The sequence below is a fragment of the Coccinella septempunctata genome, chromosome 2 (assembly GCF_907165205.1).
Source record: "Coccinella septempunctata chromosome 2, icCocSept1.1, whole genome shotgun sequence".
In the NCBI taxonomy this organism is placed as follows: Eukaryota; Metazoa; Arthropoda; class Insecta; order Coleoptera; family Coccinellidae; genus Coccinella; species Coccinella septempunctata.
In genome coordinates, this window is record NC_058190.1 from 38,221,652 (window position 1) to 38,246,524 (window position 24,873).

The window sequence follows — 24,873 nt, forward strand, 5'->3', positions numbered from 1 at the left end:
CACTCCATTCACTTTTTTGAAAGCACTCGGTTGGAGATTAAGTAATTTTCTTAAATTTTTGTAAGTTGAAAGGTGTAAGGTTGACACTCATGAAATGTCGCTAATGTCATAATGATGTTGCCACAACTAATATCAATTATAGCCGACGATGCTAAATCGAGATTTACTCAAGCGTCGTGGAGGCACAGTGGATTTTGAAGATTAGAAGGCAGGAAGAAAAAAAGTTTCTATGATAAATGCACTTTCAGCAGTGGGGAAAGCGTCTGCAGGTTTCCAAAGATGTAAAAAATAATCGTCAGTTGTCGATGTTTTAGCACTACAGCTTTTAAACCAGAGGAGGTAGACAAAATCTGATACCCCATTCTCGTTCTCTTTTTCTGAGAAACTTACAATAGTAGTAGTGATTTTTGGCCACTTTCTCTTGTTTTCGAGTTATAAGCAAAAATTGGAAAAATTGCGATATCGAAAAAAATTTATATCTCCGCTAATACTTAAGATAGAGCTCTGAAATTGAAACATTATACAGGCACTTTTTTACGTAGAATCCAGTGGCGTGCTCGCCTTTTTAGCAGGATTTTTAATTACGAAGCTATGATCCAAAGTTATGTTTTTTTTAAATGGGAACACTAGTTTTCTGTGCAAGTTTTTGAAAGCTTAATTTTAACTGATTTCAAAAATATATAACATCATATGGTTTGTATCAATATAAATAATAGAAAATGGTCAAAAACACTTTTTCCCAATATTTCTATGGTTTCAACTTTTGACGAGCACAGAAAAATAGAGTTTCCTATAACAAAAGTAGTCTCCTTCCGGCAATGTCATTCTTTCTATGCTTTTTACCAATTTTCACAAAATTTGAATCAAGATATATTTGATAAATTTTTATAATAATGAAAGGACTTATAGAAAGAGACACTGGTAATCATACGATGCTATATTTTTCTAAGCTCATCAAAAGTTGAAACCATAGAAATATTGAGAAAAAAGGTTTTTGACCATTTTCTATTATTTATATTGATACAAACCATATGATGTTATATATTTTTGAAATCAGTTAAAATTAAGCTTTCAAAAACTTGCACAGAAAACTAGTGTTCCCATTTAAAAAAACATAACTTTGGGTCATAGCTTCGTAATTAAAAATCCTGCTAAAAAGGCGAGCACACCACTGGATTCTACGTAAAAAAGTGCCTGTATAATGTTTCAATTTCAGAGCTCTATCATCAATATTAGCGGAGATATAAATTTATTTCGATATCGCCATTTTTCCACTCTTTGCTTATAACTCGAAAACAAAAGAAAGTGGCCAAAAATGACTACTACTATTGTTATTTTCTCAGAAAAAGAGAACGAGAATGGGGTATCAGATTTTGTGTATCTCCTCTGGTTTAAAAATTGTAGTGCTAAAACATCGAAATTTGCCCACCCTGTACATACTCGAGCGTGTCAGATTAAGATACTATATATGCCCTAGGTGTCTCTGATAATACAGTCATAACAGTTTGCGTGGTGGGGATGGCCGTACGGAAGATTTGAAAATGGTAAAAAATTTTTTTCGGACCGTGCCAGATTTTAAGAGGATATGTTAATTGGATCCAAAGGAAGCTACTTCTCAGGAGAGTGACAATTCGAACGTGACACAAGGTCATAGTGGTCCTTTGAAAATAGAAAAAAAATCGTTACTTGTACATACTCGAGCATGTCAGATTTTCATACAGATGGTTAATCTCGGTGTTGCAGACGTGTTGACTCATTAATCTGACACTAATCAGGGGGGGTTTTCTTAATCTGTTTGAAGATTATAACAAAGCATTTTAATAAAATATCTCCTTTCCTGTACCTCTAATCGTTTCAGTATTCATCATGAAAATTGTAGATAATAAAATTCTATACAACTTTTGTTTGGAGCAATTTTTCATACCCTTAGCCGTTTTCGAGCTAGAGGGTCATAAAGGCGAGGCGAAAGGCCAAGGTCAATGTAGAAACCCAGTCTAATGTACATTAATTGCCATACATATATCTCAAAAACGTTCGAAATTCAAACGTAGGGAAAATTGCTTCGGACAAAATTTGTAGTGAATGTTATGATCTACAACTTTTATAATGAATGCGAAAACAATTTGAAGCCTAGGAGAGGAGATAATTAAAAAAAAACAGATTTTTGTGACCTTCATGGCAAATTTTTATTGTTGCGGTTCGCTGGAACTGTCAGATTATATTTTTTCCGTTATTCATGAATCATTAGCTTCAAAATAAGAAAAATTCCACCGCACTCGAGAATGTTACTTTTTTTTGCAATTTTGGCCCCCTTCCACACATTTTAGTCACGTTTAAATTGTCAGATTTAGAGAATATATACTTTTCAACATGTAATTAACCACATATATCTTAATCTGACACGCTCGAGTATGTACAATGATCTATTTTTTACTATTCTGACAGGCTATCCTAGACAATTCCCCATACATAGATACAGGTCTAATTTTTGGTAGAGGTACTCTACAGGGTCCAAGGTATCTCCCCTTATATTAATCTGACTAATCTGACACGCTCGAGTATATCCAGAATTTCCAACTTGGCTTCCTAAGTCCCAACTCTTCCAAACCTTAAAAGTGATTGAAAGTGCTATTTAGAATTCATCGCACTAAATTAATTTCTTTGGTATTTAATATTGTGTAGAAATTGCTCGCACAGGCCAATTTTTATTTTGCATTGGGTTGGTTTTCATGCATCCTCTACGAGAGTGGAGGATAAGTTTTTTATGGCAACCCCAAACTTTCATGCTAGAAATACATGAACACAGCTTGATTTCCTGAGTTTATTATCATGAAAATACACTAAAATTACCCTTGTACCTCCGAAAAAACCCTACTAACTTATGACTTGGATGGATTTTAAAAGTGGAAAATCAAGAATCTGCTATTGATAAGTCAATTATTTCTAGAGTGACTCTATAAAAGATGTTTTATTGGGAATTCCAAACAAGCGATACGCTCCCTGGTGTCAATTTTTGTAAATAAAAAGTTTGCATCGAGGAACGAAAAATATTTTGGTGTTTTAATAAGAGTTTTCATAAAAAAATATATCCTAATCTGTTGAAAATATCTCAATCTATCTCGTGACAATGGGGAAAGCTTAGGGAAGTTGTCACTTTCTTGTGAAGCTGTCAGTTTTTGCTATTTTCCACGATGAAATGAACGTTTAAACAATGTTCAAGGACATATGTACCTCGTCCTTATAACACGGTAAAGTTTTTGTAGATTTCAAATTGGTTACGAAGAATAGAGGTGAATTAACTAACCTGGATATATAACAAAACAAAATTAATTTAGAAAATCAGTTCCGATTTCCAGTTCAACTTGGACAAGTTTTCTTAGCATCAATATTGCAGTTTTATCCATTGTATTTAATGAAAAAGGCAAGCTATCATAGTTATAGCTCTCCATATAATCAATTTCCTTCTATTTATGATCGTGTAAAGAGCCAAGAAGTTCGGATTAAAGAAATATTGCTCTCCTTTATCAGCTGATTCAAAACAAAGTCGGAAATTTTTTCATAAATACTTCATGACATTTATTGACCTACAATTGAAAATAATTAACACACTTGAATCCAGTTTCACCATGTCACTGCAATCTACATCTGTATTCAATGTAATTATTTCAACTGTGTGGCTTCATCTCAATTAGTTCTTTAGTACGTAGTAAATTATGGAATCTCCGCTCCAGCATTCAGTATCAAATATATACTCAATGATTCTATAAAAAACCGATATCTGTTTCTTCATGATCAATGATAATTCTGTTTTTTTGCACAGTTCGAGAACTTTCCAGAACAGGGGTAGATAATTTGTAAACTTGAAAAGCCCTACTTATCAATAAAAATATTCCCGATAAATTCACGACCGAAATATTCAAACAAAAACCGAAATATTCCAACAAAAACCTTCATTTCCGTTCACTGTACACCCCAGCCTCACCATCCCGTAGAGTGGATGCCTTCTTTAACAATGTTCGGAAAACTGAGAGGAATTCACAAACAACCAGCTCTCCTCCTCAATTCGGTTATATAAATTGAAAAAGAAATACGAAATCAACCTACGGCCCGTAATAAAACACTTAGAGTGCTTTATGTTCTACGATCCCTTTTTTCCAACGTCTTGTAATGCTCCCTTTACTGAAACACTTCCGAAGGAAAAATTGGGGTAAGAAATGGGGCAACCAAAATTTATTTGCAAGGAATTTACGAGGTCAGATAGGCAAAGGAATATATAAAGAACGGGAAATTCCATTGCTTAAGTGAGAGGGAGGATCTCGGATTTTTTGGACGAAAGTGATGTTTGTCATCGGTATAATCGAACAATGGGGAACTTTCAACGCAGCTTCCTTTCTTTCAAAAGCCACTTTCCTCTCAAGAAGACAATGAAAGATGAAAAAATTCTTGTAAACAGGGTGTCCTGGAATGAATGGATGATCCTAAAGAGCTTTAAAAAACATACGAAAGAAACTAATAATAAAATTATGAATTCCACTTCACCAAGTTGGGTTTCTGTGTGGCACGATCACAAATAAATCAAATCCATAGGTTTTTCCATTCTTAATGGAATGTATTAGGAGTTATAATAGTTGGGGAGCCCATGAGGGAAATTGAGGATTTACTCGAGCGTGTCAGATTAATATAAGGGGAGACACCTTGGACCAGGTAGAGTACCACTGCCAAAAATTGGACCTGTATATAGGGGGAATTGTCTAGGACAGCCTGTCAGAATAGTTAAAAAAAAAACGATCATTGTACATACTCGAACGTGTCAGATTAAGATATATCTGTGTGATTAATTACACGTTGAAAAGTATATATTCTCTTAATCTTGCAATTTAAGCGTGACGAAAATGTGTGGGAGGGCACCCAGCTTGCAAAAAAAAAGTCAAGTGTACCTAATTTCTCGACAGAACAAAAATTGGACATAAAGGTCACAAAAATCAGTTTTTTTGAATTTTTCCCTCTCCTGGGCAAATTGTTTTCGCATTCATTATAAAATTTGTAGAGCGTAATATTTTTTACAAATTTTGTCCGAGGCAAGTTTTTCTACGTTTGAACGTTTTTGAAATATACGGCGATGATGTACATTACACTGGGTTTCTACATTGACCTTGGCCTTTCTCATGTGTGGCTAAACTCCTCGCACTTATCATCCTCTAGCTCGAAAATGGTTAAGGGTATGAAAAATTGCCTCAGACAAAAGTTGTATAGAATTTTATTATCTACAACTTTCATAATGAATACAGAAACGATTAGAGGTACAAGAAGGGATATATTTAAAAAAACTGCGTTGTTATCATCTTCAAACTATCAGATTAAGGGAACCCTTTCCTGATTATTGTCAGATTAATGGATCAACATGTCTGCAACACCGAAATTGAACATCTCTATGAAAATCTGACACGCTCGAGTATGTGCAAGTAACGATTTTTTTTGCATTTTCAAAGGACCGTTGGTTGTGACCTTGCGTCACGTCCAAATTGTCAGTGTTTTGAAATGTAGCTTCCTTTGGGTCTAATCAACATATCCTATAAAAATCTGACACACTCAAAAAAATTTTTTTTCACTATTTTCAACTCTTTCGAATGGTCAGACCCACCACGCAAACTGTCAGATTAACATGAATTCATTACAAGAGACACCTAGGGCAAACACAGCATCTTAATCTTACACGCTCGAGTATGTAAACCAGACGATTTTTTTCACATCTTTGAAAATCTGCAGACGCAGATTTTTGAAGATGTGCACCGGGGATGCCAGAAATTACAAGAATAGATATTATGCCTGTCTACCAGACCATTTGGAAACAGTGAAATACTATGCAGAAAGCAACCAGAATCAGGAGATTCCACCAAAGAACTTCATGAAATATATCGCCAAGGATGCATGAAACCATGGAGCAAATCACCGGAGATGCCAGAAGTTACAAGAATAGACATGACGCTTTTGCCAAGATTTTATACCAAGAATTGACAATAAACATCTAAGGTGTAAAAAGGTTCCTTATTACAATAACCTTCACGGATTACAGAGATCTCTCTGTATCTGTGATAACCATCCGAATGCTGTATTGGAAAGTGACCATCACAAGTTCTACTGGGATCGCACGGTTCTTACAGACCGAAAAATAACTCACAATAGACCTGACCACCTAAAAAAAACACCTTCCCTAAGGGTGCGGTTGGCAAGATAAATTGAGAAACAACGAACACCAGCTAGTATCAGTTTGCTTTGAAATCTTATCCCTGTACTTTTCGTATTTCATCATGAAATGACACGAGTATAAATAAATAACAGAGACTCTATCTCTGCTCCTCAAGGTACTCACATGACATTTCCCATCAATACACATATCCAGACTACCATGTCTACATCTTGTTCCATCGTGTACCTTATCCGCCAGTTTCGTTATTGTCATTACTGCTTCTTCCGATGAGTCCTCATCTAAATCTTCATCAGCGGGTTTTCCCTTGCAAAACAGAGCGCAAGGGTTCTCCTCGTCGTAGTGTGCGAACCATTCGTACATAATATTGTTGAAGGGTTTCTTGTTGAAAGCCGAACATTGATCTTCCCTGAAATTTCTGGCCTCCGGACATGCCTGCAACAATAAATGATTCACATTATGATTGTGATTTTGATCGATGAGACAATTTGATTCGTCTCTAAGCGTGAATACATAAAATATGGACGATCTAGATGTAAATGTAACAAATTTTTTCGATAAAATAATACAGCAGTAGCACAATGAAACGACCAGTTAAATTAAATAACAAGAGGAATAAAATTTTGGATTTTCAGTCTGTACTGATGATGTGACGCTGAATGCGAAATCGGCCTACTATTGATGTGTTCGACTTTCTGGGGTTACTTTTAGATAAAATCATAAATAGGACGCTATAGACAATAATTTTTCGGGTCAATTGTTTCCACATCAACAAATCATTTCATTGTTGGCGAGATATTTATGACTGAAAATTGAATTTATGTACCAGTAATGAAAAAAGGGTTGTGTTTAGTAAATTCTGCAAAACGAAGTGAATTCGTAAATTTCACAACTGGTGTTGCATTGTTTGAATTGCGGTTGAGCGCGAACGAGTTTATCTGAAACAAAATTTATATGCATTCTACGAGGTGAAATACCCCTGTTTTGCTTTTTTTGATTCATTTATTCTGATGAATAAAAATCACTAACTACCCGAGTTTTTTATAATGAATTGAAATTGTTATTTTGATGACGAAAGCAGGGCGAGTCTTTGATTCGTAAAATATTTCAATAGTAGATTCTTGAGGTCAAAGCAAACATTTTTTTCCTACACCATCTTTTCCGAATCGGCTAGGTTTAAAAGATACAGGCTGTTGAAAAACCATAAAGAAAACTAAAAATAGTTCTCTCAAAACGGTTTTATCGAACGAAATGAATTTCGGAATATAGTTTTTCATTTATTTGATTAATCTTTTTCGAACACAAGATATCGCAGACGTCTTCCAGTTTTCAAGTTTTGAAAAAAAGTTGAACGCTATCTAATGAAAGTTTGAAGGTACAGTGAAAGAATAGTATACATAAATATTCTTCATATTTTCTCGTATGATGCGAGTAATTTGATGTTTAAATATTAAGAAGTATCTGTGAAATTTTAAAAATTGGGTAAAGATGCACCGATGTGTAGTGTCACATATTTAGCTGGTTATTTTGAAGCATAGACATAGAGAAATGTACTGTGCATTCCGTTTCCATCTGTGTCTGAAATACGGTAAAAAAAAGTGACAGGAAAAATCTAAACATCAGGCCCGCGAGTTGTTTTCTTCTAAAATTTAGATTTTTCCACAGACACGCCTATGTCAACAGAAAAGAGACAGGTATTGACCTGACGATCATTCATCTCCTTCTATAAGATAGCTAATTTCATTCTGATATTGCTCAGTCCATTTCTCTATGTCTATGTTCTGAAAGTAATCTCGTTTTTCCAGGGGTGGCACGGCTCATTATCAAACTTAAAATGCCTTTTTTTTTGTATCAGGACCGAATCGGAAAAAATAGCGTTCCAAAGTATTCAACTAACACTATAACAAAACTATTGTAAAGCCCTCTCTATTTCCAAATTTTCAACTAAAAAACAGGGATTTTTTTCTGTATGCAACAAATTGGTGAATGAGCAAGGACCTGTTCAAGAATGGGTAACCTATGTGTTAATTTCATCAGAATATTGTTACTTGTATAAATGGACATTAAAAAAAAGCATCCAATACAAATTATTTAAATTTGTTTTGTACGCAATACAAAACTCCACTTAAGAATTGAAACGACAAGTATGGTGCCTTTTTCATTGGCAGAAAGTATGACATGCGAAAAATTTTCATGAACCATTTCGAAATCGATACATTCTGAAACGGTGCTTTATATCCCGAAAGTTATGGTTGACGTACAAAGGTTCAACGCTAGCGCCAGACGTGTACTTAAAGCGAAATTACCCTAATAATTTTCCTGTTCACAATAAGCCACTCGCCAAATACGGATAAAAGTGTCTATAGGTCCAGTTAACAACACAGGAAAGTGGCATGTGTGAATTGTGCCGCAAATATGTGCGGACAATCGACGAATTGTGTACCACAGCTTTCATTTGGACCGGTCATAATTTGAGTTTCAACCATTATAATTGTCATGTGTGTGCATTCAGTGTAGGGTTAATGAAAAAGGAAATATTTATAACGTATACAACATAGGAAATTTTACATAATAGAGGGTGCAGAGATGCAACTGAAGTAATGAAATTTTTCCACCACTATTATGCTCAATGGATATAACGAGTGTCTCAGAATAAAAGTATAAGCCTGCAAATCCTCATACTAGAGCTATGAAGCGATCAGAAAAAATTAAACTGAAAATGAAGAATAAAAAACAATTTTCATACTGAAATTGGAATATTTCATTTCGTAAATTTTTAAGCCCACGTGGTAAAAAAACTAAGCAATTTGGTCAATACTATTAGGTGCAGATTGGGAGAATAAATTATGGAATATTTAGTTTTTGTTAACTTTGTACTTTCATGAGTTATGAAGATGTATTTTTTCATTTCAAAATCTTTATGAATTTTTCAGTCCAACGCTTAGCTTTCCACAAAATGAAGTACCTACATATTTCATGGAAAAATGGGAGTTAAATTATTTTTCTGACAACAGCTATTAGTTCAGTCTGTTGCATATCTATTGGTATATTCTATGAAGAATATTATACCACAGAAAAACCAATAGATTCAATTTATTTCGCTAAACAGAAAAACAGAAATCGTTATTTCGAAAACCAAAGAAATTTCTACAAGGCAAATTTTTTTTGTGTGTGTAAATACAGTGGGTTCAACACCACAGGGTGTATGTCCATGAAAGATAATAACTAGAATCGTATTGGCAGAAATCTACATTCAGACTACACCACAGAGAAGGTATCGGAGGAGAGTAGCGTTGAACTGGTTTCGCTTTTATTTGAGCTCATCAGTATCGCATAAATCAACCAACGGTGCCGACCAAATGAAGCAGAGAAACATTTGTTGAAAATAAGTATACACCTAATTCTGGAAAGTAATGATAATAATATGAGAGTCTCTTCCCATTTTGATGAGTAGTATATACGAATTTAACAAATGTTTCTCAAATTTACTGAATCGATTTCAAGAACCCATGATAATTTAAGTACAGGTTGGCAAAATTGGTGATACTTGAACTACAACTTTTTAACCATACTAGATGGAGGAAAATGAATGGCACATTACGTTCGTCTTTTTTCGAGAAATTAATAATGATGTCAACTGCATTCCTTTATCTCTTTTATTTATTGTGGGCCAAAATTGAAATTTGGACGACTTCAACTTTGGTTATTATCTCCATTTCTGTTTGTGCTAGGTTGTTGAAATGAAAATATTAGATAAAGAGAGACTTTTTCGGTAGCAATCCAGTGGCGTACTATGGTTTTTTCCAACAGGTTTATTTGCAGAGATATAACATAAAGTTGTGTTTTTTCGTAGTAGTTTAAAATGACTTAAAAGAATTCGTCAATTCTTTCAGTCTTTCTACGTCATTTTAAAGTACACTGTTTTCATAAGAAAAAACACAACTTTATGTTATATGTTGGAAAAAATCATAGTACGCCACTGGATTGCTATCAAAAAAGTGTCTCTATAATGTTTTCATTTCAACATCCTAGCACAAACAAAAACGGAGATAATGACCAAAGTTGAAATTCCAATTTCGGCCTATAACTCGAAGACAATAGAAGATGGAGAGATGCAGTTTATGGCATTACTAGTTTCTCGAAAAAAGACAACCGTAATGTGCCATGCGTTTTCCTCTATCTCGTAGGGTTAAAAAGGTGTGGTTCAGGTATCACCAATTTTGCCCACCCTGTACCTGCATACTTTAAAAGTGAATAAAATTTTTATAGGCCTAGTAGATTGCGTTCAAAACGTCAATTAAGTGTTTGTTGCTTAAATGATGGGATCAAGTCAATCAACTTGTTAATGACATTGTGAATTGTGCTCGCCTTAGCCTAATATGAAATTGCTTCATGTTCGTTGTAATGCCAGTTGGTGACATTTAAATTTCAGGATTGTACTAGACCACGAAATATTTCGAAATATTATCTCAGTTGATCGATAAATATTTCTTTCTATGATGATGAAAAGAACAGAGGTTCATCAAATAAATCATCGAATATTTGCGGCATCAACATATCTCATGAATAATCCAGATTGAAAACCGTTCGAGATAAAGAGTTTTCAAGTCTTCTGCAGTTTTTCAGATCACACTATAGTGGGGCTAAAAGAAACTGTGAGTACCTTGTGGGTATAGCCTTCATTTTCATGGAAATATTTCAGGCTTTGAAAGAATAGTTTTTGAAATTCATTTGAAGTCTTAAATTAATGGTTCCATAAAAATGATGAATCGTACCTTCTGTAGTCCAAATATCTGTGTAGTTAAAGAGACAACATGTAGTTTCTTTAAGAGTGCAGTGGAAAACTCAAGTGATAATTCATAATTTTCCTTCCAAAACGTGTAATTTCCCTGATATATCTCCTAACCTAAGTTCCAACCTGCATCAGAACAGGTCTACGCTACCTGTGTGCGTAGCCGAAGGCAAGGTCTCCTACTAGTTTACCATTCCACATAACTGCAATGGGGCCACGCCAAACCGCGGTAACTCTCACGACGAAGCTTGTAACAAAGCCACTGTCCTGGCATCGCCCACCTTGATTTCTGCTCTATTACTCCCGGAAGAACTTTCACTTTTAAAGCGCCCGCGAAATAGCGAACTCAACGTACAAGTTCAAGGTCAGCTCGATCGAGCATTGTCTCGTTGGATTGATACAATAACACTTTTCTTAGCCCTGCAATCGCCTTTTAGAGATACGATAATGAAGAACTGTTACAAGGAAATGTTAGGATGTGTGGAGGAGTTGAGAGTGATGTTTTAGGAAAATCCAACCATGACCCATAATATACATTTTTTTCGAGCCGCCCCTATTTAGATACGAGGATACATTGAAAAATTCTTAGCCTACTATAGAAGCAAACAAAATTCCAATGTCAAAATATTTTTTTTCTCAACATATTCTCCTCTTAATTGGATACATTCATTACAGCGAACCTGCAACGTTTATATACCTTAAAAAAAAACCTAAAAAAAATTTCTCTTCTTGCTCTGCAAACCAGAGCTCCACAGCTTTCATTTTTTCCTAGTTGGAAAAAAATTTACGACATTTTAAACTTTTTTTCAGTTGAGGAAAGAGTTGATAGTCGGATGGAGGCCAAACCTGGAGAATAAGGGGGTGTTCTAGTAATTCAAACCCTAAATCACGAATTTTTTGCATGGCAACATGAGAATTTGAGTGCAGGGGCGTTGTCCTGCAAAGACAAAACACCTTTAGATAGCTTTCAGCGCCTTGTCTCTTGACTGTTTTCTCGCAGAGTGGTCAGTAATGTCGAATAGTAATCTCCGGTTATTGTTCTACCCTTATCCAAAAAATCAATCATGATTACTCCATGGCAATCCCAAAAAACTGAAGCAAGAACTTTTTCAGCAGATTTTTGGACACGAAACTTCTTAGGTCTTGGAGAACCAGAATGTCGCCATTCCATCGACTGTTGCTTTGTTTCTGGATCGTAGAAATGTACCCAAGTCTCATCCATAGTAACAATTCGGCTTAAGAAGTCTACATCGTTTTCAAATCAAGCATATGTAGATCGAACGCGATGCTTCTACCCTTGCACGATTTTGATCAAGATTCAAACATTTGGGGATCCATTTTGCAGCAATTTTTCTCATGTCCAAATTGACGTGAACTATATGATGAACGCGATCGTATGAAATATTCAGTGCTTCAGATATCCGTTTTCACAGGTACTTGATGATGACTCGATACTCCAATTTTTCGATTTTCACAATTTCGGTGGACATTCTTTCTTTTAATTTATTGCGTATCTTTGGTTTACATTTTTGACCTCAAACTTCACACTGACACTTCTAATGAGTTATTGTTCGTTGCTATGGTAACGCAATATTTTTTGTATGTATGCAACTGTTCTAAGCTAACTAGATATCAATACATCCTCGTACAGCTCCATGGAGAAGACACATTTGAAAAACTTGACTTTTTATGTATTCGATTTGACCGACTTGATGATTTTCTCATGAACACCCTGTATATTTCTGGTCCAAACAGCAAACAGCGTTATAATACTACAGGATCGCAAAATTTAAAATGGTTGGAAAAATATTGAAAAAAACTCCCTTGGTGATAACACGAAATGTGTGGCGCCCCGTTTTTGGCACTTTTTTAATAAGAATCCCAGTAACTCATAAACCATTGAGTTTTGCCCAAGGTATAGCATAGGGGAGACTGGGGAGGATTGATACGTTTTTTGGAATTTTTATTCTGGAAACTGAATTATATGAAGAAGCAGGACTTTTCTTATATTATATAATTCTTCAATTAATCGTTCAACAAAATAAATATAGAAGTCGCAAAACATAAACATCTCATTCTGTACAGAACGTTGAACACCAAAACATGCAAACTGTCTCAGGCCTCCCCACATATGGGAGGATTGATACGATGTACTGGGAGAGTAATCGAGAGGATTATTCAGCTCAGTAGGTAGGTCAGCAATGATACTGGCTTGCTTTGGTCCTATAGGTGTAGAAAAATTAGGAAATTGTCAGTTAGTCACTTCCACACAAGAAAAGTAGGCCTCGTTAAATATATGGGGATTGTACGGTTTTTAAAAATCCCTTTGATATGTTGGATGGTGAAGACGCCTTCATGTAGGCCTATCCAACTAGCTACGGAATATTTTTTGAAGATTATACATGTATCAGGCCTCCCCACGACAAATGTCTCAAACCTCCCTGAAAGCAATTTTTAAAGTGATTTATGTTTTCGTCTTATACCCATATATTTTGAAAAGCGAATAAAACTGTAAATTGAGTAGTTTTATGCATATTTCCCAGTGAAATGTTTGTTTATGCCGAAGAATTAATGAATGATCATAAAACCCTTACGTAACTTGAGTAAAAACTTACAATTTCTCACCTCGAAACACACTTCGTTGAATATTTCACAAACAAACTACTGTTAGCCTTACATATTAACGTCACGCAATGCCCTCTGCCAAAGAATAGTGTTCACTAGTATAATACTTTTGAAAACGGCTACAGATCGCGGATATAAGCCTGTATCAAGCCTCCCCATGTATCAATGCTCCCTAGTCTCCCCTACTATTGAAATTGCCATCAAATCAGCTATTCAACGATGCAAATGTATACTTGGGTTGCCATTTGAAATGAGGAAGTGTGGGTCTGTTTCCGGTATAACCATAAAACGTCTAATAGCCAATAGAGATGAATCACCCTGTGTATACGAAAAATTGTTGGAATAAATTCACTTATACTGGGTGTTCTGTTTTCTATTCACTCAGTATATATTAAAGAATGATCGTTCTCCAAGACTAGGACTGATGAATGAGTTACCAAGACACCTTTAATAGTATATTAGTAAGGACCCTCTTTATTTCTATAGGCTATATTCGAATATTCTCCATATAATACAGTTATATCGAAAAGGGATGATTTCTCTATAAGTAACTGAATTTCGAATATGGATAAAGGTCTAGGGAAAGACAAACAGACATGTTCGATGCCCTTTCCCAATAATATTTGACATAATGTTAGTTGAATAGATGGAAACTGATACGAACCTATGGATATTTACCTTTCATACCTGAACCTTCTGGAATTCCTAAGATCTTGTACATATTGTGGAGGAAGTTCATGTATCAAATTAGGCGATAGATAAAAGCAGTCAACATTTTTTGTATATTTGCTTTAAAACAAAAGTTTGTCCATTTTTCTGTGAAGGTGTTACTGATACTCAACATTGGTGGGGAGTTGGGCGTATGAATCTTCAACTTCAAAAACCTAATTTTGAAGATATAAATCGACGAGTAGGAGGACTTTTCTCAATAATTATTTGTACAAGAAAAATGGCCCAAATTGAAAATTTTTTCCTAATGTTTAAAAAAAAAACGACATAACCAGTTTTTCAATCAGCTGAATGGGTAATCGAATGGCATTTCCTTTGATATATCGCAATCCATATATTCCCATTTGATCGTGATGAGTCAAGAATGAATTTGTAGTAATTTCCGTGTATCGAGCCACTTTCTCGAGAATGACCCTGTACTACATCCATTTCTTTCAGTCCTAGAAGCGACCTAATAAGCCAATTGAACAATAAAACTAAATTTCTTCCAACCCGGTCAGTTCTATCAATTCGCTTCCTAGAATAACTAAGGAATTCCGCGTGTGGGTACTGGATAAAATCTCATTACATACACATTCAAGAATGCAGCGATTCAAGAAGGAAAAATTATATCGAGTATGAAATTAGTTCACCGATACGAGGGACCTTGAAAGACAATTTCTTGTCTTATGTCTCCATCATTCAGGATTCAGGGTGTGCCTTGCTGGAATATTCTTGAATACAAACGATTCTATTCTAGGCACCAGATATGAAAGATTCTATATGAATTGTAAATTACATTTGCCTTCATTGATGAAAGAACTTGTTGCAAGAAGTAGTAGGGGACCTCATATCTATTGAGTATAGAGTTAGAGTAGATACATAACAGTATTATGGCAATACATTATGTGAAATTTATTGAAGAAATAAATAAAAGACATCTGACTGATGAGTTTTAGGATAAGAATCTGATCCTTGATCCAATAGAATTGAAATGTAGAGGATAACGGTGTGAGGGATCATTGCTTTAAAAATGTGTGCCACGTATATTCACAACAACTTGAATAAATTTCCAACCAATAGTACTTATCATTCTATCAACACTAGGAATAGGACAAACTTGTCCATTCCATATCATAGCCGTAAATTTTCCCAGCAAGGAGTTGACTTTTGGGGTCCAAAAATTTTCAATAAGCTACCAGAGAGATTTAGGGTTTTATCAGAGAAGAAGTTTAAGAAGTCTTTCAAAGAATTTTTACACTTAAATACATTTTACTCACTGGATGAGTTCATGAGCATGAAAATAATACTGTAATTCCTTTGTTTTGACTAAGCATGTAACTTTCATTGATGCTGTAAATATATTATTATTATTATTATTATTAAATAGATTTCGCAGTGGCATTATTCTTTACAATTAGAATTGTATTTTATGTGTATTGTTCACCAAAGTCAGGTGAAGTGATTCGACATCAATTGTGCAGGAAGTACCAATATTTGATCATTTTACCAATTGAAGAACAAGATTATTTGTACTATACAGGATAAGTCTTTCACTCGTGCAAGTATTTCAACAGTAGATTCTTCAGGTCAAAAGAAACTTTTTCCTATAGATACCATTTTTTCCGATTCGCTCCTGATAAAAGGTATAGTCATTTTGAGTTTTCATAATTAGCTGTGCCACCCCTGGAAAAACAAAACTAGCTATAGAATAACTAGCTGAATCTTTGACAATACACATCTGTGGATCTTTTAAACAGAGTTGCATTCGGTCAAAGAACCCTATTTTTCGAATTTTAGAGATTTTTTTTGAACATCAAATTCCTCGCTTTATGTGAGAAAACATGAAGAATACTTTTATTTCATAAAACGTTCAAATATCCATTCGATAGCATCCAACTTAGATTCAAGAGTTGGGTTCTTTGAATTTTTGGTATTTTTATAGTACGTAATGGTCATAATGAGAAAACTGGGAGACTTGGGTGATATCTTGTGTTCGAAAAAGATTCAACAAATAAATGGAAAACTATATTCCGAAATTCATTTCATTCAATAAGACCGTTTGTGGGATAAAAATAAAAATAACATTTTTCTATGGTTTTTTAACAACTTGTATCTTTTATACAGAGACGAGTAAAGGAAAAAAATGTTTATTTGACCTCAAGAATCTACTGTTAAAATATTTGTACGGGTCAAAGACTCACCCTGTGTATAGAGATAGTCAAATGATCGAACTAGAATTGCCTGGACTCTGTAGTCCATATACACAGAAGGTTTGACAGTATCTGAAACATCCCATTTACACAAATCGAATAGTTTTTGAGTTATTGAAGTTAATCGCTGAAGTTTACCATTTAAGCAGAGATTCGCTTTGTGTATTTTTATTTTGTGCCTTGTTCTATGTTTCCTGATCAATTCAACGTCAAGATTTTTCACCGCAGCGAGGAAAATCCAGAAGAATATGTCATAAGATAGGTTGATGCTCATATCGGTCTCTTTCTTAGGTATTATAGTTCTTAGTAACGCTGTATGAACCAACCCCAAGGTTACCATTTCGGTAGTGCAACCCAAAGGATGGGTATACCCTTATCGTTGACCAACAGGCCCCTCATGGTTTTCCAAATTGATAATGCAATTGAGAACCTAAAGGACATACCTACTTAGGTGGCTTTGGTAAACTCACCAGCAACCTACCTGGCGAGACACGCCTCATATTCATTACAGAATGTGATATAAGACAGCAATAAATTAGTCATGAGAGGCTTAAAATATTCAATACACATAGGTATATATATGAATCCCCCTTCACTAAAACATGACCTGATAATCACTGTCTCCCTGGATCCTAGAGTTTCAGGTGTATGTAACGGTTTATTTACCATATTCACATCAACGAAATTAGAGCCCTTTGGTCATCGTTACTAGTTGTGTTAAATCAACAAAATCTCCTAACTCGAGCACGTATAGAGCAGTAATTGAAGAATGTTTACCCTGCCCAGAAACGCGACAAATAAAGTGCTCCATTATGTGGAATTCATCTAAATTTTCGGAACGTTGTATTTACTCTAACGCGGCAAAATGAGAAGCCAAACTCCTTTCATTCAAACCGAAGAAAATTCAACTTGAGGCTTTCAACACCAACAAAGCACAAGAGGGAAGCGGATGAAAGAAATTCACGTTGAGAATCGTTTCATTGTCGACTCTGTAGACACATTATTCGCCTTCGAATAAAGTGAACAAATTGAAGTCATTTCGTTTGGCGCAAACAACTTTTTTTCATTCCACATTTTATTTTCTCCGAGGAAAGATTGGCCGCGATTTTGTCTTCGTTGACTAGTGGTTTTTCGTTTTGTTTGTTTTTTCGAACTTAAAATGTCAAACGACAAATCGGGAGGATTTTATGGCACCTTTATCCTTTATTCTTGTCGATAAAGTGGAGGTAGTTATGATCGAGACATTTTTCAATTCGGTGGATCTTAGCAGTAGGGTAATTTAGATACGGAATGGATAAAATATGCACATGCAGAATGTCTCTTTCGGGCATTCGGACGTGGGAGACAACCAGAATTTTAAGAAGATGACTACGTTCGTTTTGGAGATATTTTCAAGAGATATGACTATGGGAAGTACATAGATGTAGAAGGACCAAGGAACCATTTTACTTCGAATACTGATTTATGTCGAGATTAAACAGTAGTCTCATGTTCGAGCCATACCCATAAATTGTATATTTTCTTGAATCACACATAGAATTGCATTACCTAAATGCTGCTCTAAAACTGGCTCAAAAATGACATTTGTCAAAATAACGGTTGTCCACTATTTTTTGCTTGGAACATAGATACAAGGAATGGAAAATAAACATTTGTTGTTGTCCAAAGACTAGAGTGAGATAGTTGCTTAGCGTCGCCAATCACAATTGAGATAGTTGAGTCTGACATCATTGTCACGTCAATTTTCCGTACAAAAAGGTAGGAGCTATATAAATTTATTTATTTTACGCCACTGCCTTAGTGTCGCGCTAGACAAAGAAGCATCGAATGTTTGTTCCACAACAAATACATTCATAGCACGTCGATGTCCATTCCATGTACATATTTATGTTCTAAGATTTTTTGGTCATATGGGACTGAATATTTTGGGTTACATATTTTAATGGAACTCGTTTTTATGAATACACATATCTCATAAATATACATAAGCCAAAACGTGTTCATTTTGTGATTTGTGGAATTCCCACAGAAAATACGTAAATTTATTTGCTTTTCCTTTAATGCTTTGATCAAACGAGGCTTTCGTTCAGAAGGGATGGAACTATAATCATCACTTTTTATGTAATGAAAAACACGTACCACTTGTATTCATTAAATGTGTTTTATTCATTTTCACAAACTACAGCATGTTTATTCACTAAAGTTAACTTGTCAAATATTTGTGCGCACACGTATACAGATAAACGAGTGGATCCTTCACAAACATTTTTGAGCAGCCCCTGCTTATTAGATATAGCTCCCTTGAAAATGCACCTGAGGAGCAATTTTTAATTTTTTCCTTGGAAACCAGAAAACAGTCGTAAGGAATTTTGGTGGTATACCCATTTAATTGGAAGGGAAAGAAAAGGCCACCCCTAAAATTAAAGTGTCGAAGAAACCATTTACCATTTGATGCTATTATTTTCGAGAACTGGAACTGTGGTTCCCCTTTCACAGTTTTACTTTCTACCTTGTATAGTACTGAAGGTTTTCTCGAGGCTAGAATGAATTTTACTTCTTAGAATTCTTTCAGGCAATCAATTGACAGATATGCCAACCTTTTCACTTCTGATTACATCTATGCATCTCATGAACAAGGTATTTTTGCAACAATAAGAACATAATTCGCTAGAAAAATATATTCAGGTCAATAAATAACAATTCACTCTCCTCTATATGAACCATCATCGTGCCATGCTTCTGAGATATCACCAAGGTATGCACCTTCATGTCCATTATCGTCAGGATCCCCAAGAGCACCGATGGCAATTCCACGAGCACCTACTATGGGAGCTCCAGCGGCTACAGCGGGAACGACAGCAGGCCCAGCTAGTGAGTGAGAAGTGATGATTGCTCCGGCTGGTCCTCTGACAGCAATGGGAGCCCCAACACCGAGAACAGCAGGTCCAGCTGGCACCAATCCAGCAGCTCCTCCTGTTACTACCGTACCTCCAGGTGCTGCAGCATTCAGGGCGCTTCCATCAGGTCCGAGAAGGGTTGTTTTGCTGCTGGGGCCTTGGAGGACTTCTACTGTCGGGATCAGCGAGGATTGCGATGCCACGAGGCAACAGGAGAATGCAAGAAGGACCTGGAGGATGCAGCAAAAAAGGTTGAGAATTCGGTGTACATAGAAAGACAGAAAGACACAATACAGCCCAGGAATGATCAGAGAAATAGCTTGCAACTGAAGACTTATTATTGCTATTAGTGAAAATAGTTATTTGTAATATTGATTCGTTTTTTGGAATATTGGCAACTGTCGCAAAATATTAATCGAAAAAATTAGTTCAGAATTTTACTTTTTTTTTTATTTCAGATTGTCATTGATGTCATATTATAGGTCTGTTCGGTGCTCTACACTCTACACTAACAACACTAAGCTACACTTGTTCAGCCAGTCTAATATGCACTGTTGGCGTTGATTTCCATTGCTGCACTACACTCTGTTCGTCGTAAAATGGTGTAGCATTGTAAAATTCAAAATTATTTCCCATCATTTACTAAACTACACTGATTTCGAATACCTAGTGTAGAATGAAATGAGATCATGCACAAATTCCGAAAATATATCAAACAGTATAAGGTAAGAAAGGACCTTTCTATTGGATATGTAGTATAATGTAATCTACTGTATCTACTGTTCGTTTTGACATAGAATCACCTGATTCTTTGGCAGGTAAGCAACAAGATCTAATGAATACATGAATAATCGTAGTAGGTAAACTATAATCAGAATAGTCGAAAGTCGTTTGAAAAATCTTAAAATCTTTATTTTTTATTGTTTGAAAAAAATTGCATATTAAATGAACGGATTTTATATGAATTTGCTGTATAATTCATAGCTCATCCTTAACAGATGTTCAATAATTGAAATATATTTAATGGAGTTTTCTTCTTTTTGATTAGATAATGGTATTTTCTTTCATTGGAAGTATTATCATATTTGTAGTCAGATTTCTGATATTTCAAAGAATATTTTTTCTTGATGTTCAATTTCGGTATGTGTATTGAACCGATTGATTATTTTTATTCATCAAAACTCATCTAGCGAATTCTCCGATCAATTTTAACCTCCACGGTTTGAATCAACGATCAGATTAAAAAACAAGCATATCACAAATCGAAAAAAAAAACATATTTTCAACTTACCTTCCACTCCATTCTATTTCAATAGCAGATTCGCATGTGCCTGTGTTAGGTAGGTACTGACACTGTTTAGTGATGCATGAAACCATTTATAGGTTACACCCAAGCAACCTTGCCTATTCAATGTACAGGTAAGCATATGCGTATTTTTCTATTTACTTTTTGCTGCCATATAGACATTCATAAGCCACCATATTGCTCCATTAGTGGGCAAATAGCGATAAATAGGTGTAAATGAATTAATTGGGATGTTTGGATTGCGAAAGAAGTCTACAATATATGGATCACACCTTTATCTTAATGGTTTTGTGGAATTCATATCATAGGAGAAACTCATTATTCCCTATTTATTGATATTCAATTAGAATAACGAACAATCATGCAAGTATTTATGATTTTTCGTGTTTTATATTTCATAACATAACTCGAACGTAGTTCTGCTACGAAAACCAATAAAAACTTGACAAATGAAGATTCAATTTCTTCTTGGAAGTCATGAAATGTTATGCAGAATATTTTCATTCAATTATATGGTTAAGTAAAGTTGATTCTCGTTTTTTTTCTTGTTGTGGATATGAGGAATACCTACTTTGAAACACAGTCTAGCGGTCGATACAATGGATATCTATTTCATCTCCTTGAAAAATGGAATAGAATATTCCGAATGCTGTTTATGGAGGAGAATCCTGACCTGAACCATATGAATTCATGAATATAAATTATGGGAACTGTAGCGGATAACTGTTATGTTGTGGAAAATGTGCAGAGAAGCGCACAAATTCCTATGAAGATGATATAATTTAGAATTCGAAAACTTTTACGAGTTTTTGAATGCCCATGACAAAGGTATATGACCCCACAAAACTGGTCGCAACTGGAGATGTTAACATCGTATCAGGAAATATTTTACAACACTTTGGGTAATTAATTTTTAAAATGTAGCGCAGGGCATTGAACGAAAACAACACTATCAAGTTTATCGATCACAAGAATATTGTAAGAGAACATTCCCAGAAAAAAGATTTATTTTTTTGACAATGCGAGCAATTCTAGTACCTATCAATATCTCCTCAGACCAGGACAGTAGGACAACATAATGCTTATCGGTTTTAAGTTCTTTAGGGCTAATTTCACCAAAGATATAATCAGAGATTAGACGTAACTGGCGTTTAGGGAAGAAACTCGTCGAATCATGTAGATTACGCATTTTAATTTCAGTTAAAACGGATTGTCTCTGTGTCTTGAGTTTTCTTCACCCTCCTTACTCCACTTCATAGACAAAGCAGATGTCAATGTTAGAAGGAGTTTGTCTGAATTTTAATCCGAGTCTAAGTTAAGTGGAGTTGATAACCCTTGGTGAAATTGGCCCTTAATTGTTTCGATGAATCCCTAGGAATTAAAAGTAGATAAAATAAAGAAGGTGGAAGCCATAGCAAGGCTTTTGAGGCATATAACTTTTCGATGTCAACCACCCATCAGTCAGTAGAGTTAACATTTTGAAACTACGGAAACGAGAGTACTATCAATCAAAGATTATAGAGTGAAAAGATAGGAAACGAAGCGACTAAAGTTATGTGAGCGCCATCTGTGTTTCAAAAGTGTTTTCAAGGCCCTAAAACTGGTTAAAATATTAATTCGAGGGACATTTGCAGAAACATATCTAATTTTTTATGAGATTTCAGATGGCCATTTTGATCAAAGAGGCTTCGAATGTTTTGAATGATTCTCGTACCGCCTTTTGTTTATTAAACTCGTGCTAGTTGGAGATTATTGAGATTTTTGTCTTATTTCTTTATGAAAACCTCAAAATATCGTTCGAAAATTATTGTATGGTGAAGAACCCTGGAAATGTAAGTATTAAAACTGGTAACAAGTGACTAGGTCATTCATTGATTTTTATTTTCAGTGCTACGAAGTGGATGAAATTTTCAGGGCATAAAGGCCTGCAAACACTACTGACTACACCATGTGCAATGAACATTTTACTGCAAGTCAATCGAGAACTGTTCATCCACGTAAATTGTTGTATGCATGAAGCATCCTTTTCATGAAGGGCCTATTTAGGGGAAATTATAATTTTATTTATTATTTTATAAATATAATTTATACGTCCATTCAAAGATTCTCAATTGCTTCTCCTTCAATATATTCAGAAATGCAAAGGTTTTATTGATTTCGTTTTTGGCAAGTGATTGTCTAATTGTTTGGGAAGTCAAAGTTTTAAGGAACCTGCTGTGAGTAAGAAATTATAAAGAAACTAAACTGACGGGCTAACATACAGGTCTTGTATTATAGCACTGTAAGGTTTTTTTAATTGTGGTTCCGAAAATTCGGTAAATACTAGTTATGTGAGTAACTGAAATGTGTATGCTAATATTGGTTCATATTGATTTCTGATACAAATTGTATAAATTCCACTAAGTTTATAATATCATTAATATCTAAAAATTGCGCAGAAATAACACCTTTCACATATAGCAGATCACAAGCGTTAAACTAGTCAAAGCTCTATTCGTTGTCCATAATTTCAAATTTTTGTAATTGTTTATAAAAAGGCGATATTGAAATCCAATACAAGGAATACAATGAGAATTTAGCGCTTTTCAAATATAAAACAGAAAACTGTTATCACACAGTTTTTCTATATTGACAGTACGTTTTCAGCGCCATCTCTTTGTCAAATGTGTTTTCATTGGCCAAAATGTAGTCGGTTTTTAGTACTAGAGATATGAGGGCGTTTCCTATCTTTCTACTTATAATCTTTGCTATCAATCTTTATTTTGCGATACCTCATGTTGAAGATCGTATTAAGTACTATCTGACCCTGAAATTTCGCTTCAATATATCCATCGATAATGAAATAACAGCGAAAACAGTGAAAGAGGCAATGTGGAATATATCTCGAGAATATTATTCGTTTCAGACACATTTGTTAGGTATTAGTAGTTATGTTGTGAATTTTTCGTCCGAAAAAGTATTAACCAGATCACCTGATCTGGCTCCACTGGACTTTTTCCTATGGGGTCATCTGAAATCCAAGATTTACGCTATCCAGAGCTTGGATGATTTGCGAATTAATAAATTAATGCCGCCAAATTACACCAGAAATCTGGAGTAATGTACGTTAACGTTAGCGTATATTTCGTTATAAGGTGATTTTTGATAAAATGAGATTGAGATTGTCAAAAAATTACACTATATCACAGTTCTGGTATGTTGAATTATTTCTACAGTATTTATTGCTTGTTTATTAAGTTTTCTATATTCAGAAGTCTGAATATTTGAACTCAGTCATTGTTGAAATATCGAAATATTCATTTAAATATATCGGCAATTTTCGTAGTGATTAATAAGACCACCTGCTGGAACAACACAGTACGAAGACCAGTTTATCTGCACCTTTTTATAGTTATCTGCTTCAGATAGGGAAACAGTGGATTTTTAATTGAAGCTTGTAGCCCGATCGAGGTAGTCATTATTTTCAACGACAAAAAAGTCGCGATAAAAACCTTGACATTTATTGCTTGTGAATATATTTACCTCATGATAGAGGTATTTACGAGATCAATTCGGAATTGAATTCATATTCTTTCAGCAATCGTTCCTACATATTGGATGGCGGCTATAGGAAAAAGAGCTGTATTGGAACTCGTACCCGCGTTTGTAGATCGAACGAAATATTTTCAAATTAAACGCTTTTCGTTGAGTGGGTATTTTCCATATTTCTCCCATTCTATAACCATTCTGACTTTTCCTTCGGAAAAGTTGTTGTGGAAGAAATGGTATGTGAAATAATAAAATACCGAATAATTCTTTACCAGAATTAAATATTTCTCATTCCTTCACGAAAATTGCAGAAATCATATCAGTTCAAGTGTGAAATGTTAACCAATCTGATTTTCGAACATCTATCATCAGCAATTTCTTCAAAACTCAATAAAGAATGCTCTTGTTGAAGACCAAAAAACTGCAAAGATTCATTTATCATATTATTATGATCATAGTCATGGTAACCATGAAAGGAATTGGTACTGGAGTATTTGAAGCTGGCAAGAGATGCTCACTATCGCTATCTAAGCGTCTTTCAGGCAGAAATATTTGCAATCGAAAGATGTGTAGAAATAAACCTAGGAAATGTGATAGCG

The 24,873-nt window shown here is 34.9% G+C and overlaps 2 protein-coding genes across 4 annotated transcripts in view; both read right to left on the reverse strand.

The window, feature by feature from the left end:
• The window catches only part of LOC123308586 (protein madd-4), a 464,545-nt gene that overhangs the window by 24,854 nt on the left and 414,818 nt on the right, over window positions 1-24,873 (reverse strand). For all 3 annotated transcript variants that reach the window (XM_044891314.1, XM_044891315.1, XM_044891316.1), the window contains exon 5: window positions 6,371-6,640. In XM_044891314.1, coding sequence (XP_044747249.1) covers window positions 6,371-6,640 — 270 coding nt within the window. The remainder of the gene's footprint in view (window positions 1-6,370; window positions 6,641-24,873) is intronic.
• Window positions 19,207-20,879, reverse strand: LOC123308593 (collagen alpha-2(I) chain-like). Its single transcript, XM_044891321.1, has 2 exons — window positions 20,732-20,879; window positions 19,207-19,670 (listed from the first exon to the last, which is right to left on the reverse strand). Exons 1-2 carry the CDS (start codon window positions 20,741-20,743, stop codon window positions 19,245-19,247), a joined length of 438 nt encoding a protein of 145 aa, XP_044747256.1. The 5' UTR covers window positions 20,744-20,879; the 3' UTR covers window positions 19,207-19,244.